The sequence below is a fragment of the Kogia breviceps genome, chromosome 3 (genome assembly GCF_026419965.1).
Source record: "Kogia breviceps isolate mKogBre1 chromosome 3, mKogBre1 haplotype 1, whole genome shotgun sequence".
Classification (NCBI taxonomy): domain Eukaryota; kingdom Metazoa; phylum Chordata; class Mammalia; order Artiodactyla; family Physeteridae; genus Kogia; species Kogia breviceps.
The window spans coordinates 179,820,950-179,839,798 of NC_081312.1; the positions used below are offsets into that span (position 1 = coordinate 179,820,950).

The window sequence follows — 18,849 nt, forward strand, 5'->3', positions numbered from 1 at the left end:
ATGCATAGTAGCTTTCTCCTCTAGTGCTTAGAGATTATGAAAATTTTGAAATGCTGTTAAAATAGTAAGAAATTTGAAACTGTTGAAAAAAATAATAAAAATTGAGAAATTTGGCATACCAGAAACAAATCATCAAAGTCAATAGTTGAATGTTTTCTCCTTTCAAATATAATCTGGGGTAACCTTTATCTACATTCACTACCTGACTGAGTTTCTTAGTCAATCTAAACACAAAGTTCTGAAAAAATAGAGTAATGTTGGTATTTATACAGTTTTTATGGTTTACAGAGTGATTACAAAAGCATGTCCACTTGACCTGGTGAGGCTGATAGTTAACCCATTTTACAGATGAAGAAACTGAGGTTCAAGCTGTGAACTGATTTAACCACTTTCAGAGTTCATGAGAGACTGACGTGGGACTGGTCTCTAGGATACAACACTCACCTTTCACTTTACCACAGCGATGGACACAGCAGTCTCTGAAGCCATCCCCGCCGTAACTCTGTTGGAGCGTCGGCCTGTGTGACGTGCTGGCAGACAGTGGGTGGCCAAGGGTGTGAGTTCTTCCAAGTTACATTTAGAACGACTCAGAAGGCTCTGTTACTAAATAGTTGCACTGTCTGGTTTTCTGACCTGTCATTCTGAATGGAGACGAGTTTAGAGCTCACTGCTTCTGCAGAGCAAAAATTAATTAATGGGAATTCTGCAGGCTGCCTTGTGGTCCTCTGTGTGCTTAGAACAGACATGAAAGAAGTAGATGCTTTATAACAGAAGGAATTGAAGGACTTAGGTTTCAGCCCCAGGTGTGCCACAGCTACCTGTGTCCATGCTCAAGTAGCTTTCCCTCTGCAAGATCAATTTATTTACCTGCAAAAGGGAAATGATAATCTGCCTGTTTACTTAAAAGATTATGAGAACTGGATGAGATAATACATGATAACAATAACAGTTAATATTTACTGGGTGCTTATTATGGACCAGATACTTTTCCAATATGTTTTGTCTCTTTTATTTAATTTTCGTGACCACTAAATGAGGAAGTTAACTATTGATATTCCCTTTAAGTGTAAGACCCATAGGCGTTAAATAGCATGTCTGAAGTCATATTTCTTTTTTTTTTTTTTTTTTTTTTTTTTTTTTTTTTTTTTTTTTTGCGGTACGCGGGCCTCTCACTGTTGTGGCCTCTCCCGTTGCGGAGCACAGGCTCCGGACGCGCAGGCTCAGCGGCCATGGCTCACGGGCCCAGCCGCTCCGCGGCACGTGGGATCTTCCTGGACCAGGGCACGAACCCGTGTCCCCTGCATCGGCAGGCGGACTCTCAACCACTGCGCCGCCAGGGAAGCCCATATTTCTTTTTTTTTATTGAAGTATAGTTGATTTACAATGTCTTGTTAGTTTCTGGTATACAACAAAATGATTCAATTATGTATATATTACATATATATGTGTACATATATACACATATATATTCTTTTTCATGATGGTTTATTACAGGATATTGAATATAGTTCTCTGTGCTATACAGTAGGACCTAGTTGTTTATTTTATACATATAGTTTGTATCTGCTAATACCAAACTCCTAATTTATCCTCCCCCACCCCTTTCCCCTTTGGTAACCATAAGTTTGTTTTTCATGACTGTTTCTGTTTTGTAAAAAAGTTAATTTGTATCATATTTTAGATTCCACATATAAGTGATATCATATATTTGTCTTTTTCTTTCTGACTTACTTCACTTAGTATGTTAATCTCTAGGACCATCCATGATGCTGCAAATGGCATTATTTCATTCTTTTTATGGATTAGTAGTATTCCACTGTATATATGTACTACATCTTCTTTATCCATTCATCTGTCAATGAACATTTAGGTTGTTTCCATGTCTTGGCTATTGCGAATAGTGCTGCTATGAACATAGGAGTGCACGTATCTTTTTGAATTATCGTTTTGTTTGGATATATGCCCAGGAGTGGGATTGCTGGATCATATGGCAATGTGTTTTTTAGTTTTTTAAGGAAACTCCATACTGTTCTCCATAGTGGCTGCACTAATTTACATTGCTACCAGCAATGAAGGAGGGTTCCCTTTTCTCCACACCCTCTCCAGCATTTGTTATTTGTAGACTTTTTAAAGGTGGCCATTCTGACCAGTGAGAAGTGATACCTTATTGTAGTTTTGATTTTCATTTCTCTAATAATTAGTGAAGTTGAGCATCTTTGCATGTGCTTATTGGCCATCTCTATGTCTTCTTTGGAGAAGTGTCTTTTTAGATCTTCTGCTCATCTTTTGATTGGGTTATTTGTTTTTTTGCTATTGAGTTGTACAAACTGTTTGTATATTTTGGAAATTAAGCCTTTGTCAGTTACATCATTTACAAATATTTTCTCACAGTCCGTAGGTTACCTTTTTTTTTGTTTATGGTTTCCTTTTCTGTGCAAAAGCTTATACGTTTGATTAAGTCCCATTTGTTTATTTTTGCTTTTATTTTTATTGCCTTGGGAGACTGACCTAAGAAAACATGGCTATGATTTATGTCAGAGAATGTTTTCATCAAGGAGGTTTTTTTTTTTTTTTGATGTTGGGGGTAGGAGTTTATTAATTAATTTATTTATTTTTGCTGTGTTGGGTCTTCATTTCTGTGCGAGGTCTTTCTCTAGTTGTGGCAAGTGGGGGCCACTCTTCATCGTGGTGCACGGGCCTCTCACTATCACGGCCTCTCTTATTGTGGAGCACGGGCTCCAGACGTGCAGGCTCAGTAGTTGTGGCTCACGGGCCTAGTTGCTCCACGGGCATGTGGGATTCTCCCAGATCAGGGCTCGAACCTGTGTCCCCTGCATTAGCAGGCAGATTCTCAACCACTGCACCACCAGGGAAGCCCCCAAACCCTTACTCTTAGCCATACCCTCTAGCTGTCACGTGTGCACGTCGCCGTCCATCCAGTTCTCTGAAATGCAAGTTTTCTTTAACTCTTTTTTTCACCGCAGAACTCATTTGCTCACACAGTCCTATCAATTCTCCACTCAGATATCCTTCCAATTCATCAAATTCTCTTCATTTCCACAAGAAGTGTCATAGTTTGGGCCATTGTCTTGACTACTACAATGGCATTCTGGTCTTTCTGATGTACGCCTCCCCCATCCCTTCAACATTGCTGTCATTTTTGTCTTTCTGAAACATAATACTGTTTACATCCTCTAATGGTTTTCTTAGGAGGAATTCAGGGTTGAAATATGCCCCAGACGCGATATTAAAGAAGAATTGGGGTAACGTGTTGCTCCATCCAGGATGGCCAGGAGAGGGCTGTGTGTTGCTCTGCCAAAACCAGCTAGACAGCTGTGTGTCTCCGTTCAGAACTGGCCAGGAGAAGGCTGTGTATCTCTCCATCAAATCAGCTGGGAGAAGGCTGTGTACCCCTTTACCAAAGCCGGCCAGGGCAGATGGTGTGTCGCTCCATCCCAGCCAGCAGGCAGATGGCAGTGTGTCTCCCTACATTTAAAAAGGCTGAGAGAGAGTTCTATATCTCTCCATCAAAACAGGCAGGGAAAGGGCTGTGTATCACTCTATAAAAACTGACCTGGAGAGGGCTGCGTGTGGGTCCATGAAAATGAGCCAGGGGAGCGCACTCTTGTTCCATCCAGGTTGGACAGGAGTGGGCTGTGTGTTGCAATTTAAAAACTGGACGGTAGATGGTGGTATATTCCTTTATCCCAGTGGTTAAGAATCCGCCCGCCAATGCAGGGGACGTGGGTTCAATCCCTGGCCTGGGAAGATCCCACATGCCGCGGAGCAACTGAGCCCATGTGCCACTACTAAGCCTGAGCTCTAGAGCCCGCGAGCCACAACTCCTGAACCCGCGCGCCTAGAGCCCGTGCTCCGCAATAAGAGAAGACGCTGCAATGAGAAGCCTTCACACCACAACGAAGAGTGGCCCCTGCTCGCCACAACTAGAGAAAACCCGTGCGCAGCAACGAAGACCCAACGCAGCCAAAAATAATAAATAAATAAATAATTTCCATTTAAAAAAAAAAAAAAGACATGCCTTGAGAGGGCTGTGTATCTCTCCATTAAACCAGCTGGGAGCGGACTGTGTGTTGCTCTATCAAAACAGGCCGGCAGAGGGCGGTGTGTCATTCTATCAAATACAGATGGGAAAGGATGGTATGTCGCTCTATCTCGGCCGGATGGGAATGGCAGACATGTCGCTCCATCCTGTTTGGCTGAGACAGGGCTGTGTTTTGCTGTATCGACACCAGCGGAAGTGCATTGCTGTGTGTTGCTCTATCAAAACCAGCCGGTACGTGAAGGTATGTCCCTGCGTCCAGGCCGGCCGGGAGAGGGCTGAGTTGCCCGCATCCCAGCGAGCCGGGAGAGGGCTCTGTGTCACTATCACAGCAGGCAAGGTGAGGGCTGTGTATCACTCCATTAAAATAGGCCCGGCGAGGTTGTGTTTTGCTCCATCAAAACGTGACCTGAGAGGGCTGTGTATCTCTCCATCAAACCGGCAGGGAGAAGGGTGGGTATCCTTCTACCAGAACGGGCCAGGGGAGGGCGGTGTGTCACTCTACTGTGGCAGGTAGGGAGAGGACTGTGTATAGCTCCATCACATCCAGATGGGCGAGGGTGATGTTTCACTCTATTTTGGCCAGACGCAAGAAGCGGGCATGTCCCTGCATCCCATTTGGCCAGGAGAGGGCTGTGTGTTGCTCTGTCAGGACTGGCCAGGAGAGGGCTGTGTATCATCCATCAAAACCCAGCTGGGGGGCTTCCCTGGTGGCGCAGTGGTTGAGAATCTGCCTGCTAATGCAGGGGACACGGGTTCGAGCCCTGGTCTGGGAAGATCCCACATTCCACGGAGCAACTGGGCCCGTGAGCCACAGCTACTGAGCCTGCGCGTCCGGAGCCTGTGCTCCGCAACGAGAGGCCGCGAAAGTGAGAGGCCTGCGCACTGTGATGAAGAGTGGCCCCCGCTCGCCGCAACTGGAGAAAGCCCTCGCGCAGAAACGAAGACCCAATGCAGCCAAATAAATAAATAAAATAAATTTATTTTAAAAAAAACAAAACAAAAAACCCAGCTGGGATACAGCTGTGTATCTCTCCATCAAAACCAGCCTAAGAGGTCTGTGCATGGCTCCATCAAAATGGGCCAGGAGAGGGCGGTGTGCTGCTCCATTCTGTCCACTTGCAAGAGGGCTAGCATCACTCTATTCCGGCTGGCCAGCCAGGGGCCAGTTAATACGTCAAAAAGAGGTCAGAGGAGAAATTAATGAAATAGACACTAAAAAGACGTCAGTGAAACTAAAATCTGGTTCTTTGAATAGATAAAATTGAGAAACCTTTAGCCAGACTCATAAGGAAAAAAGAGGAGAGGGCCCAAATCAATAAAATCAGAAATGAAAAGGTTACAACTGACGCTACAGAAATACAAAGGATCATAAGAGACTACTACGAGCAACTATAGGCCAATAAAATGGACAACCTAGAAGAAATGGACAAACTCTTAGAAAAGTACAATCTCCCAATACTGAACCAGGAAGAAATAGAACATATGAACAGACCATTTACCAGTACTCTAATGAATCAGTAACACACGAAAGTCCAGCACCAGATGGCTTCACAGGTGAATTCTACCAAACATTTAGAGAAGAGTTAATACCTGTCCTTCTGAAGCTATTCCAAAAATTTGCAAAGGAAGGAATTCTTCTAAACTCATTCTGTAAGGCCACCATCACCATGATACCAAAACCAGACAAAGATATCACAGCAAAAAGAAATTTACAGGCTAGTATCACTGATGAACATAGGTGCAAAAATCTTCAACAAAATACTAGCAAACCGAATGCAACAATTCATTGAAAGGATGATATACCATATCAAGTGGCATTTATCCCAGGGATGCAAGGATTTTTCAATGTCCACAAATCCATCAGTGTGATACACCACATTAACAAATTGAAGAATAAAAGTCATATGATCATCTCAATAGATGCAGAAAAAGCTTTTGATAAAATTCAACATCCATTTATGATAAAAACTCTCTAGAGAGTGGGCATAGAGGGAACATACCTCAATGTAATAAAGATCGTATATGGCAAACCCACAGCTAACATCATACTCAACAGTGAAAAGCTGAAAGCATTTCCTCTAAGATCAGGAGCAAGACAAGGATGTCCACTTATCTTACATTTTTGGAAAAGTTTGAGAAGGATTGATATTCATTCTTCTTTAAATGTTTGGTAGAATTCACTCTTGAAGCCATGTGGTCCTGGACTTTTCTTTGTTGGAGGGTTTTCATTATTAATTCAATCTCTTTACTAGGAATTGATCTGTTCAGATATTCTATTTATTCATGATTCATTCTTTTTAGGTTGTATGTTCATAGGAATTTATCCATATCTGCTCAGTTACAGATTTTTTGGCTTATAATTATTCATAGCAGTCTCCTATGATCCTTTGCTTTTTGCATGATATCACTTGTAATGTCCTTCATTTATAATTTTATTTATTTCAGTCCTCTCTTTTTATTGATTAGTCTAGCTAAAGATTTGTCTATTTTGTTTATATTTTTAAAAAACAGCTCTTATTACTTTCATTGATCTTTTATATTGTTTTTTAGTTTCTATTTCATTTATTTCTAGTCTGCTCTTTATTGCTTTCCTTGTACTAACTTTGAGCTTAGTTTGTTCTCATTTTTCTAGTTCTTTATTAGGTTGTTTATTTGAGATCTTTTGTTTTCTTAATGTAGATTTATTGCTATAAACTTCCCTCTAAGAACTGCTTTTGCTATGTTCCATAAGTTTCAGTATGTTGTGTTTCCATTTTCATTTGTCCTCAGGTTTTTGTTTGTTTGTTTGTTTTTTGTGGTACACGAGCCTCTCACTGCTGTGGCCTCTCCCGCTGTGGAGCACAGGCTCCGGACGCGCAGGCGCAGCGGCCATGGCTCACGGGCCCAGCCGCTCCACGGCATGTGGGATCCTCCTGGACCAGGGCACAAACACGTGTCCCCTGCATCGGCAGGCAGACTCTCAACCACTGCACCACCAGGGAAGCCCTGAGGTTTTGGGTTTTTTTTAATTCTCTTTTGACTTCTCATTTGACCCATTGGTTGTTCAGTCGCATGTTGTTTAATCTTCACATATTTGTGAGCGTCCCAGTTTTCTTCTTGTAACTGATTTGTAGTTTCATACCACTGCGGTCAGAAAAGATGCTTGATATGATTTCAATCTCAAATTTATTAAGACTTTCTGTGGCTCAACATATTATCTATCCTGGAGAATGTTCCATGTACAGTTGAGAAGAATGTATATTCTTTTGCTGTTTGATGGAATATTCTATAAATATCTCTTAAGTCCATCTGGTCTAAGGTGTCATTTAAGTCCAATATTTCCTTATAGATTTTCTGTTTGGGTGATCTATCCATTGATGGAAGTGGGGTATTGAAGTCCTCTACTATTATTGTATTGCTGCCTATTTCTCCCTTTATGTCTGTTAATATCTGTTTTATATATTTAAGAACTCCTTGATATTCTTTTTTTGTGTGTGTGTGGTATGCGAGCCTCTCACTGTTGTGGCCTTTCCCTTTGTGGAGCACAGGCTCCAGACGCACAGGCTCAGCGGCCATGGCTCACGGGCCCAGCCGCTCCGCGGCATGTGGGATCTTCCCAGACCGGGGCACGAACCCGTGGTCCCCTGCATCGGCAGGCGGATTCTCAACTGCTGCGCCACCAGGGAAGCCCCAGAACTCCTTGATATTCTTAATATTATTTTGAAAATTCCTTTTGATTTCTTAACATGAGTCAAACAGTCAGAATATACTTGGTTCACTGGAATGTGTATAAACATGATATGTTTCCTGCCCTTAACAATGTCACAGGTCTAACCAAAAAGACAATGTTGGAACTACAGGAAAATTGAAACTTTTTGAAGGGTCCCGTAGGATAGGAGATCTGTCCTGGCAAAATGTTTTTGAAGGATATTGTCATTCATTCCAGAACCAAGTTGAGACTTGTCTTCTCTTGCTCTTGTCTTCTTTGCCAGGTAGTGTCCATTTACTTTTTTTCTTTTTTTTGGGTTGCTAATATCTATTGTTTAGCTGCTGAGCTACAAAACCTATTACAGCAGTCATGCCAAAAGGTGAGGGTTTCTTTGGTCTGGCTTTTAGGAAGTTAGTAGAAAAAAATAATGTAAGATGTACTGGAGCAAACCAGGAGCAAAAAGCACTGAAGCCAGGCAGAGGCCACTTACACCTAGTCCCCACGTGTGAGCTTGCCGCCCAGAAATAGAGAGAGCAATGGTGCTCTCTTCTTGAGGAATCCCGAAATAATGCCAGAACTGAGTTTTGTAGTGATTTCCTTCAGTCCCTCCTATTTTTAACCCAAATGGACAGGTTGAAAGTGTTTCCTGAGGCTGTATCAAGACAGCTTTCCTCATGTCACAGAACTTTTCAGAAGTTTGAGATTTAGAAGCAGAATCTGTGGCGGGGCAGTGGTATCAGCGCCCACTGCAGGGGCTCAGGGGCGAGGCTGGCACCACCGTCGTCCTTGATAACACACTGCACACACCTTGTTTAGTTGTTGAACAGGTTACCCCAAATCAGCGGGAAATTCTGCACACTATTAGATTATGCAACGATCCAATCGGTATCTGTTGAGAGCTGATATGGCCACCACTTCGCAGGGTGCCGTGATGTGGGAAGGACTGAGACCCCATGCTTCCTGTCCTTGTGTCATTTAAGGCCCAGCAATGTCTGGAGTAATACCTTTTTTGTAAAGAGGCAGAAACTTGGTTTTGGTGGATTTGACTATCAGAATGGGAGACAGTGCCCTTTGGATTTTTCTGCCCTCTGTTTTCTATATCTGTGTTTTTGCATCAATTTTTCCTGCTAGGACTCCAACTCAGACCAGTTATTTAGTGCATGGGGCCAAGAATCCGGCAGTAGTCCACAAATTCACTACAATATCCATTTATGTGGGTGAAATAGTATAATCCACCAAATCCCTACAGTTTTGATTCCGCTATGTCATCTGTGGGTGCTCTAAGAACTGAGAATTGAGTACTCACATTAGAAAAAGATAAATTTGAAATCCCAGTGAGGTTGTTCAAGCGTCTGGGTGGTCTGGGTCACATGTGTTCCAAATTCTGCTCTGAGCTATTCCACTGACTTATTGACATTGAGCCACGGTGTTTTACATCAGCCTGGCCATTGTAAACCAAGGGGTCCTGGTCAAACGTGTGGTAAACATTCCACTGCAGAATCATGAGATCTCCCTAAGAGGAATGTTAACTTTGGTTTCCATTACTATTTGAGAAGAAAGAATACCAGGTTAAAATGCTGGCTCCAGCCTTTACTAGCCGTATGACCATGAGAACTTGGGCAAGTTAATATAACCTCTGTGAACTATTGCTTTAGTTCATTATCAGTAAAATGGGGCTAATAATATTTACCTTGTCGTGTTGTAGTGGTTAAATGATAAAGTGCCCAGTAAAGTGTTGACATATACTGTGGGCAAGTGGTGGCTGCTCCACGAATGGTAGCTATGAATGGCTTAACGATTAGTGTTTTAGCGCAGTGAGGAGTCAGAAAGGGGACCAAGGGGAAGACTTCATATTATTATGGGATGCGAAGGAATTCCTGATAAGGCATGACAAATGGGAGCCATTTCTTTTTTTTGTGTGTGTGTGTGGTACGCAGGCCTCTCACTGTTGTGGCCTCTCTTGTTGAGGAGCACAGGCTCTGGACGCGCAGGCTCAGCGGCCACGGCTCACAGGCCCAGCTGCTCCGCGGCACGTGGGATCCTCCCGGACCGGGGCACGAACCCGCGTCCCCTGCATCGGCAGGCGGACTCTCAACCACTGCGCCACCAGGGGAGCCCGATATGGGAGCCATTTCTGAAGGAAGCCATTGAATCTCTTTCTCATTAGATTCTTTAAAATAAGACAATATCCGTCTGTTGAAAGAATCCAGGACAGAGTGGCTAACCCTCGGAGGTATACTTTGGGTTCTGGGAAATGTCTGTTAACAGAGGAATTGCTGTTGAAATTTACCCATGAACCCAGCCCCTGACCCTGTTATAAGCTCATCCCTAATCCTTCCAGCTTGGTGATAGACCAGCTCACTGGCCTTTGGCAGTTTTGTTTTCAAGTTTGAGAGAAGCAGAGCTGATACTGAAGCAGCATTTATAGGTCCTTTTTTTAAAAAAATTAAAAAGCAAAACAAGATTGCCGTGGAAACTGAAGGCAAAATGACAAAACTCCAAGGGAGGGGCTATCCTTTGTTAATTGCTTATGAAGATATGAGAAAGGAACAGAAAGTTCAGGCCTGGTAAAATGACAGATCTATTCCAGAGGAGGAAATGAAAGAATAGGTAACAACACCCTTTGGGGAGGCCCCAGACAGCACAGTGGAAGCATTGGATTAGAGAGTTTCAGTTACATTGCCTCTCAGGTTCATGCTGAGGTTAAAAAAAAAAAAGCTTGAGTTACATTGACTACTATATGATTAAACTGAGACTCTCTGGGGAGGAAAACAAAATAATCAGCATACATGCTTCTTGGCTGGATTTTAAATCCCTTTTTAAAAATTACCTGTCATTTCTTCAAGGATTCAATAAGAAAGTAGAGTGTTTCCTAAGTTTCAGTGAATTCAAACACTTCAGATTTTTTTCTATCTCTCTATAAAAAAGACATAGCCCAGGTATTAAAAGCTAAGTGTAGACTGCACAGTGTTATAAAACATAAAGTACTCTTATTCTTTACAGCTTTCTTTAAAACTTAAACGTGAATCAGAGAACAAAATTAAACCTCTATTTAAAAAGTACACCTTTGTTCAAAATGTTCTTTATAAGACTATAGGCCTTTCAGAACTAATTTTTGTAGCACTCTCATACTAAAACAGTTTGTAAGAGCTGTAGGTTATTAAGGCTTCGTGGGGAAAGTACTATTGTATATAATTTCAAGCCACACCTAGTTATCAGTGCCTAGTTAGAAAGCTGGTGGGAAAGTGACTATTTAATTCTTCTTTATGAGTAAAGTAAGAAAAGATATGTCAGGATGAGGGTTGATGTTTTGGTGCTATTAGGATGGTGTTATTTCTATGGACCAGCAACACCCAAATTCTGTTTTGTGACTAACTCTTCCTCTGCAAAGTATTCTTGACCTGAGAGTGAGACTGAAGGAATAAAAACTAAATAGGAAACAAAACACAGAATCCTTTATACCTGAGGATAACTAATATTAGAAAAAGGTCACTCAAATGGAATCCACTTAAAGTTAGGACCAAAAACATCATAGTAGACAACATAAAACCTAGAGATTATCATATTAAGTGAAGTAGGTCAGACAAAGACACATATGTGATATCACTTATATGTGAAATCTTTACAAATGATATAAATGAACTTATTTACAAAACAGAAATAGATTCACAGACATAGAAAACAAAATTAGGTAACCAGAGGGAATAATGGGGGCAGGGGTGAAAGGTAAATTAGGAGTTTTGATTAACATACACACACTCCTGTATTTAAAATAGATAATCAATAAGGACCTACTGTATAGCACAGGAAACTCTAGTCAATATTCTGTAATAACCTAAATGGGAAAAGAATCTGAAAAAGAATAGATATAAGTATATGTAAAACTGAATCACTTTGCTGTACACCTGAAACTAACACAACATTGTAAACCAACTATACTCCAATATAAAATAAAAATTTTTTTAATAAAAATAATAAAAAATAGGTTTGATATGTATCATTTTTGACAAATAAAATGAAAATTTCTAAAAATGAATTTATTTTGTTTTTTAATTAACAAAATGATCTTATAATGACAATTGTGCACTAAATCATTTGCTCAACCAAAAATAAATGCAGTGTTGATTTGAAGGATGTGACAGACTGTCACTGTGGTGGAGCTCAATGAACCATGCTTCTTTTATCTGTACCCCTGTGAGTCCATTCACACATTGATTCTGGTCTTGGTCACGTGACTAGCTTTGACCAATGGAACAGTAGTGAAAGACTGGTAAGTCCTTGTGCATTGGACCTTGTCTTCTTAGAATGCTTCTTCTTGGAACCCATCCACCACGCTATGAGAAAGCATAAGCAACCATATGGAGAAGCCCACCTGGAGGAGAATCGAGACCCCTAGCCAAGTCCAACTGGGCTCCCAGACTGTAGCCAGTACCAATTTCCATCCCTGTATGAGTCCATTTCTAAAATGAGTCCATTTCAGATGTTCTAGACATCCCATCTCCAAGCCAACAACATGTGAAGCCCAGGTAACCTCCTGGTCAACCCACAGAGTTGTATGAGGTAATAATAAATTGTTAGAAGCCATTAAATTTGAGGTGGTGTGTTATGCTGCAATAGATTAGCTAAAGCAGAAACTGTTTCCTCCAAGTGGGGTCCTGCCATCACTTGTGGCATTGATTTTGAGTCTGGGAGAGGAATGGAGAAATTTGGAGGAATGATGAAGAAGACTGTTTGGTGGAGGCCAAAAGGTAGTGAGGAATATCCTACTGGAAGCTGAAGGAAAGAGAACTTTCAGCTTCCAATAGGATATAGGCAGAAAAACTAGCAAAACTATTAGCAGTATTGGCAGAAAAACTAGCAAAACTATTAGCCTGTGGACATATGGGAAATAGAAAGAGTACCTCATGAACTTGTGGATCTGGCTAAGGAGAGTTCTGGACAGAATGTTGAAGGTGCCATCTGGCTTCTTTTAGATGCCTATGGTAAAGTCCAGGAGGAGCCAGTTGAGGCAAAGAGGGGACTATTTAGATTTCAAGCAGAATTTAGAAGAACTAAAAAAGCACTGGAACTTGTGGGCTTGAGATAACAAAATTGCATTCAACCCTAGTCTCTCCAAGAAAAAATTTCTCAACATAAGAAATGGCCTTGGTTTGCAGATGAAATACAGGGTGCTGTTAGTAAAATTTAACCTCAGGGTCAATGTCTCTGTTAAGGTATCAGAAAGATTCAAGGAGTATCTCAATCATCCTCTCAGCTACACAAGAAGATGTCTAAGAATCTTAAAGGTGTTTTCCCATAGCTTCCTGATTTGCAGCCCCAAACAGAGAAATGGTTGTCTTGAAGAGATTTGTGAATGTGATGATTTATCTAATAGAGTGGATTATAATTTGATACATAGAAAACTACAAAGTTTGTAATGTAATGTAAGCTACAGTAATCAAAACAGCATGGTACTGGCACAAAAACAGAAATATAGATCAATGGAACAGGATAGAAAGCCCAGAAATATACCCACGCACCTATGATCAATTAATCTATGACAAAGGAGGCAAAAATATACAATGGAGAAAAGATAGTCTCTTCAATAAGTGGAACTGGGAAAACTGGACAACTACATGTAAAAGAATGAAATTAGAACATTCTCTAACACCGTATACAAAAATAAACTCAAGATGGATGAAAGACCTAAATTTAAGGCCAGACACTATTTATAGCTCATTTTTTAAATTGCTGAATAATACTTCATTTTATATCAGTTTGTTTATCTATATACTTGTGGATGGACTTTGGGGTTGTTTCCTGTTTTTGGCTATTACAAATAAAGCTGTAATGACATTCATATTCAAGTCTTTGTACCGAATATGTGTTAATTCTCTTGGGTAAATACCTAAGAGTGAAATGGCTCTATTGTATGTTTACCTTTTCAAGGAACCATCACATTGTTTTCCAAAGTGGTTGTACAATTTCCATTCCCACCAGCAGTGTATGAGTTCCAGTTCCTCCACATTCTCAACAACACTTGATATGATCAGTCTCTTTAATTTTTGCCATTCTAGTAGGTGTTTAATGGTAGCTCACAATGGTTTTAATTTGCATTTCTCTAACGACTAATGATGCACTTAGTTGCCATCCTGATATCATTTTTGGTGAAGTGTCTGTTCAAGTATTCTGCCCGTTGTTTTTTTTTTTTTTCCTTGCCCGTTTTTATATTGGGTTTTTTGTCTTCTTACTGGGTTTTGTGAGTTCTTTCAGTATTCTGGATATGCATCCTTTATCAGATATATGCTTTGCAAATATTTCCTTCAAGTCTACGGCTTGACATTTTATTCTCTTAACAGTGTCTTCTAAAGATGGAAGTTTTAAATTTTGATAAAGTGCTATTTTTGTCTAACCCAAGTAAGCAGAGGCTTTCTCCTAAAAGTTTCATGTTTTGTATTTTGAGTTAATTTTTGCCTATGGTGCAAGTTATAGATTGAAGTTCTTTTTTTTTTTCTTTTTCATATGAATATCAAATTGTTCTATCACCATTTGTTCAAAAAACAATCCATTCTTCAATGAATTGACTCTGCATCTTTGTAGAAAAACACTTTTATTTATTTATTTATTTATTTAATTACTTCTGCATTGTCTATTCTATTCCATTGGCTGATGTGTCTATGTTTACACCAAAGCACACTTTGTTGATTTACTATAACTTTACAGTAAGTCTTGAAACCAGGTAATGTTAGTCTTCTAAATTTGGTCTTTATAAAAAGTCCATTGAGATTTTGATCGAGATTGCATTAAATTTGTAGATTAGTTTGGTTAACATTGACACCTTAGCAACACTGAGTCAGTCTCCTGACCTGTTAGCAAACTATGTGTCCATTTTTCACAGACTTCTTCCATTTCTCTCAGTAATATTTATAGTTTTCAGTGTATAACCTTTTCAGCTTTATTCCTAAGTATTTTATATATTTTGATACTACTGTGAATGGCATTGCTTTTTAAATTTCAATTACCAAATGTTTGTTGTTATATATAGAATACAATTGATTTTTGTATGTTGATCTTGTATTCCATACTTTGTTAAACTTGCTTATTAGTTCTAGTAGCGTTTTTTTGTGGATTGTATCAGATTTTCTATATAGATGATTATGTCAGCTATAAATAAATAGAATTTAGTTAGTAAATGAGTTAAAACATTTCATAATATCACTGTTTTAGTCTGCTCAGGTAAATGTTTTATTTATTAAACCATTTTTATTCAAGTATAGTTAATTTATGTTGTGTTAGTTCCAAGTGTACAGCAAAGCGATTCAGTTATGTATATATGCAGATTCTTTTGCACTATATGTTATTACAAAATATTGAATATAGTTCCCTGTGCTATATAGCAGGTCCTTGTTGGTTATCTATTTTATATATAATAGTATGTACCTACACAGAAAAAGGCTAAGTGAGGACACAGTGGGAAGGCGGCCATATAGGAGCCTGGAAGAGAGACCACACCAGAAAGCAATCCTGCTGGCACCTTGATCTTGGACTTCCAGCCTCTCACTCTGTGGTATTTTGTTATGACAGCCTGAGCAGACTAAGACAGTGATGCTATGAAATGTTTTAACTCATATATTCCATGAGAGGCAAATAAGCAGTCCTGACATACAACCTCTGATGCCAGCCTTGGGTACCATTTCCCCCTTGGGTACCATTGTGGGACAGTCTGGCATCTACCATGGTTGAGGTGCGGGAGTGCTGAGGAGAGTCATATACCATTGGGACTACTGCCCACTTGCTTCCCTCAATATAGCTATTTTTCCTACAAAATTTGTTGAAGCCCCAGGCTGACTACTAGCTATACAGGGGTTAGTTATTGACTGCGACAGCTGTTGCTCTTATTTCTTTCTTCTTTCAGGCCCATCACAGAGTCCACTGAGTCGCTGATCAGATTCGGGACTAGTGTGACCTCATGCAGGCGGTATCCTTCCATTCCCTCCCGAGCTGGGCAGCACTGGCTGGAGTCCCGGTCATTCCACTTGTTGGGATGCCCAAAGCCCTCCCGATTTGGGGGTCATGGGAGGTGAGGCCCAGCCTTGGAATTTTCTCTCCTGCTTCTCTATCCTCTTTTCTCCTTATCTTTCCTTCCAGAATTCCCTAAGAACTCTTTTCCCTTCAGTACAGAGAAGAATTCCAAGGCTTAAGCTTGCAGACACCCTGGTTAATAAGATGTTTGCAGAACAAAGAGCCTGCCGTTTTAAGGCAGTTTTGCTTGTAAATTTATTATAAATATGTATTTTATATATAACATGTATGATATATGTATGATGGTATGTATATTATATGCATGATATTATGTATATGTGTGCTATATTGAATATATAAAATATACATATTTCTAAGTAATATCCTTTTTTTTCTTCTTCTTACTACATTAGGAACAATTAAAGAAAATTGGAGATAAAAGCAACCTCTGAGTTTAGAAATATAGAACTGAGAGTTTGGGTCGCCTCAGATTCGCTCACTGACTCGTGAAAAGCTGTTTGAAATTTACCTCTGAATTTATTTCTCAGGTGTAGGGTGTTCAGAAAACGAAAGCAGTAATTATGTAAATCATGAAGTCAGGTGGCTGTAGGAAAATCCGAGCACTATGGCTTTGGCTTTTCAACTCTTTTATTAAGACTTTCCAAAGACCATCATTTAAAAAATAAGCAGAGCGAGAGAGGAGGTCCAGAAAAGTTTATTAGATCACACTTAATTTCCTAGTTAACCTCTGCGAAGGTAAAGTCAGATTTCTATATATTTGACTCTAAATGAACTACATAGAAAATGCAAAAACATATACAGAGTAATCGTGGCAATTGACAGCGCTCGTTTTAAGGAGGCCGCGGGTCTGCAACAGCCTTTGCGCCTGGAAAGCTTTCACTCAGTCTGTCATCGCGGCGCAGGAAGAGGGCTGGGCCGCCGCTCCCAGCACTGGCTTTCTCGCGCACCGCCCCCAAACACCGCGCCCGCCCCGGGGCGACGCATCCAGCGCCGCGCGTCTGCCGAGCATCGCGAGCCCCCCACCCCCGGCCGGCGTCCCGGCCCCGCCCCTCCCGCCGCGGCCCACGCCCCACGCTCCGTCCTCCCCGCGCCGCTTTGGGGCGTCACGGGCTGGGGCGGGCCGGGTGAGCCTGGCGGCGGAGAGAGCGGCGCGCCGAGCTCAGCGCCCAGGGCTGCGCTTCTCCGGCCGGCGGGGAGGCGCCGTGGGCCGGACGCTCCGGGCTCCCCGACGCCGCCGGAGGCCCAGCTCCGCCCCGGGCCTCCCCGCCCCGCGCCCGGGTAGTGCGCCCCGGGCGCAGCGCCCACCCGGCCGGTCCCAGCCGGCACGCTGGCCGAGCGGCTCGGGGCCGCCTGCGGCTGCCGGCTGCCCTCCGAGTGGAGACCCCTGAGCGAGGGCTGCGGCGCCGAGCTGGCCGAGACCATCTCGTACGCCAAGGTGCTGGCGCTGCACCAGGAGGTGCACGGCCTACACAGCTCCTGCCCTGGCAGTACGAGGCCGGCGAGGCGGGGCGCCCGTACCGGGCCGAGATCAAGATGCTGTGGACCAGGCGTGGGGCAGCGTGCTCGAGGTGACCGCGGGCTCCAGGCTCCACCGCAGCGGCCTGGGCTACTTCTCCTGTCACTCCCACACCGTGGTCCGGGATGACGCCTGTTTCTTCTTCCTCAGGTGAGCCTGCCGCCTCCCGCCCACACCACCCCCTCGGCCATTTGCTTGACCAACTGAGGTCGCCTTTATCCGGAGCCGCATCAGGAACTCGCAGGACCGTGCGATGTTAGATGATGCCTTGGGCTCCTTCCCGTGTTCTTCGTTCTTTCCTGCTCCTCCCAACGTGTCTACAACATCCTGGGTACCTCTGGCCAAGACTGGTGGAAAAACAGGCTTCCTGTGCTTTAAGGACAGAAGAGTGTTTCAGGCAAAAGCTCCAGGTGGTTTCCAGCAGCAAGTAGCCAGCCTTTTCCAGATAGCAAAGGTTTATGCGGGGGACTCCGGGGGGGCGACCCTGGTCGCGGTGCTTTGAGGAATATAAAGGTAAATCAGGCAGGACCCTCTCTGATTGAGTTCACGCAAGTTGGTCTGTGGTCCAGATGAAACGCTTGTGCGTAAGAATTCAGGTGATGGGTTTGACTAAGGTTTGAAATAACAGCAGGTGAAACCCTAATTGAGGTGGAATCCTAGTATGCTTGGAAGTCTGTGTTTTAAACTGGATTTGGTGGGAGCAGTTTGGGATGGGTGGTGGTCAAACCAAAGCAGAATCCCTTTGAAATCAGACTGTTGCTGGAATTCTGGCTCCTCTTTTCCTGTGAGTTTGAGCAAGTTACTGACCTTGTCCATACTCTCAACAGCCTCACCTTCATAATGTGAGAAACAAGGTTGCTTGAGACTAAAACCCAGTCGCTCACACAAAACAGCTGGTGCAGGTTAGATGCGGACCAGTCACTATTCTGCACACCTGCTTAAATTGCCAAGATGGCGCTGGTGTGGAATGCAGCCCAGCTGTCCTCCTGTCTCACCCGCGTTAGCTCCGATCAGCTGCTGGCAGATCTCAATGCCAGGCTCTTCCAAACAGATTTATGGAGGAGGGGTGGGCTGCTGGGTGGCGTCAGGGCCTTGGGGGTCACAGGGCTTTGAAGAATATAGAAGTGAATTAGGCAGGAGGCCCTGTCTGATTGGAGATTCCCGGAATCTTGGGCAGTTCCGTGAAAGTTGGTCTGTGGTCAAGATGAAACACGTGGATAAGAATTTAGGCAAGGGGTTTGACTGAAGTTTAAAGTGAAAAAACAGCAGGTGGAACCCTAAATGCATTGGTTGTCTCCAGTTGAAGGAGGAGACTGAGAGGAACCTCAAAATGGAATCGAATGCATCTATCGAGATAGCGATTGAATCTACAGCTGTGATGGGCGATAGATCCAGTCTTTGCAGTCTGTGGAGTAGGATTAAAGATATTTGGAATGACCATGACCTTGGTCTGCAGACTCACTCTTAGCTCTTTGGATTTCATGTCACTGAGAAAGAAAAGAGTGAGTTCCGCAGAGGTCTGTCCGTAAGCTCATGGCAACACGTTTTCTATGTTGAAGC

The 18,849-nt window shown here is 42.5% G+C and overlaps 1 protein-coding gene across 1 annotated transcript in view; it reads left to right on the plus strand.

The window, feature by feature from the left end:
- Positions 1 to 4,181: 4,181 nt before the first annotated feature.
- Positions 4,182 to 18,849, plus strand: part of LOC131752928 (uncharacterized) — a 134,225-nt gene continuing 119,557 nt past the window's right edge. Inside the window, 5 exon segments of the mRNA XM_067030636.1 lie at positions 4,182 to 4,304; positions 16,658 to 16,975; positions 17,056 to 17,245; positions 17,248 to 17,310; positions 17,313 to 17,439. Coding sequence (XP_066886737.1) covers positions 4,182 to 4,304; positions 16,658 to 16,975; positions 17,056 to 17,245; positions 17,248 to 17,310; positions 17,313 to 17,439 — 821 coding nt within the window.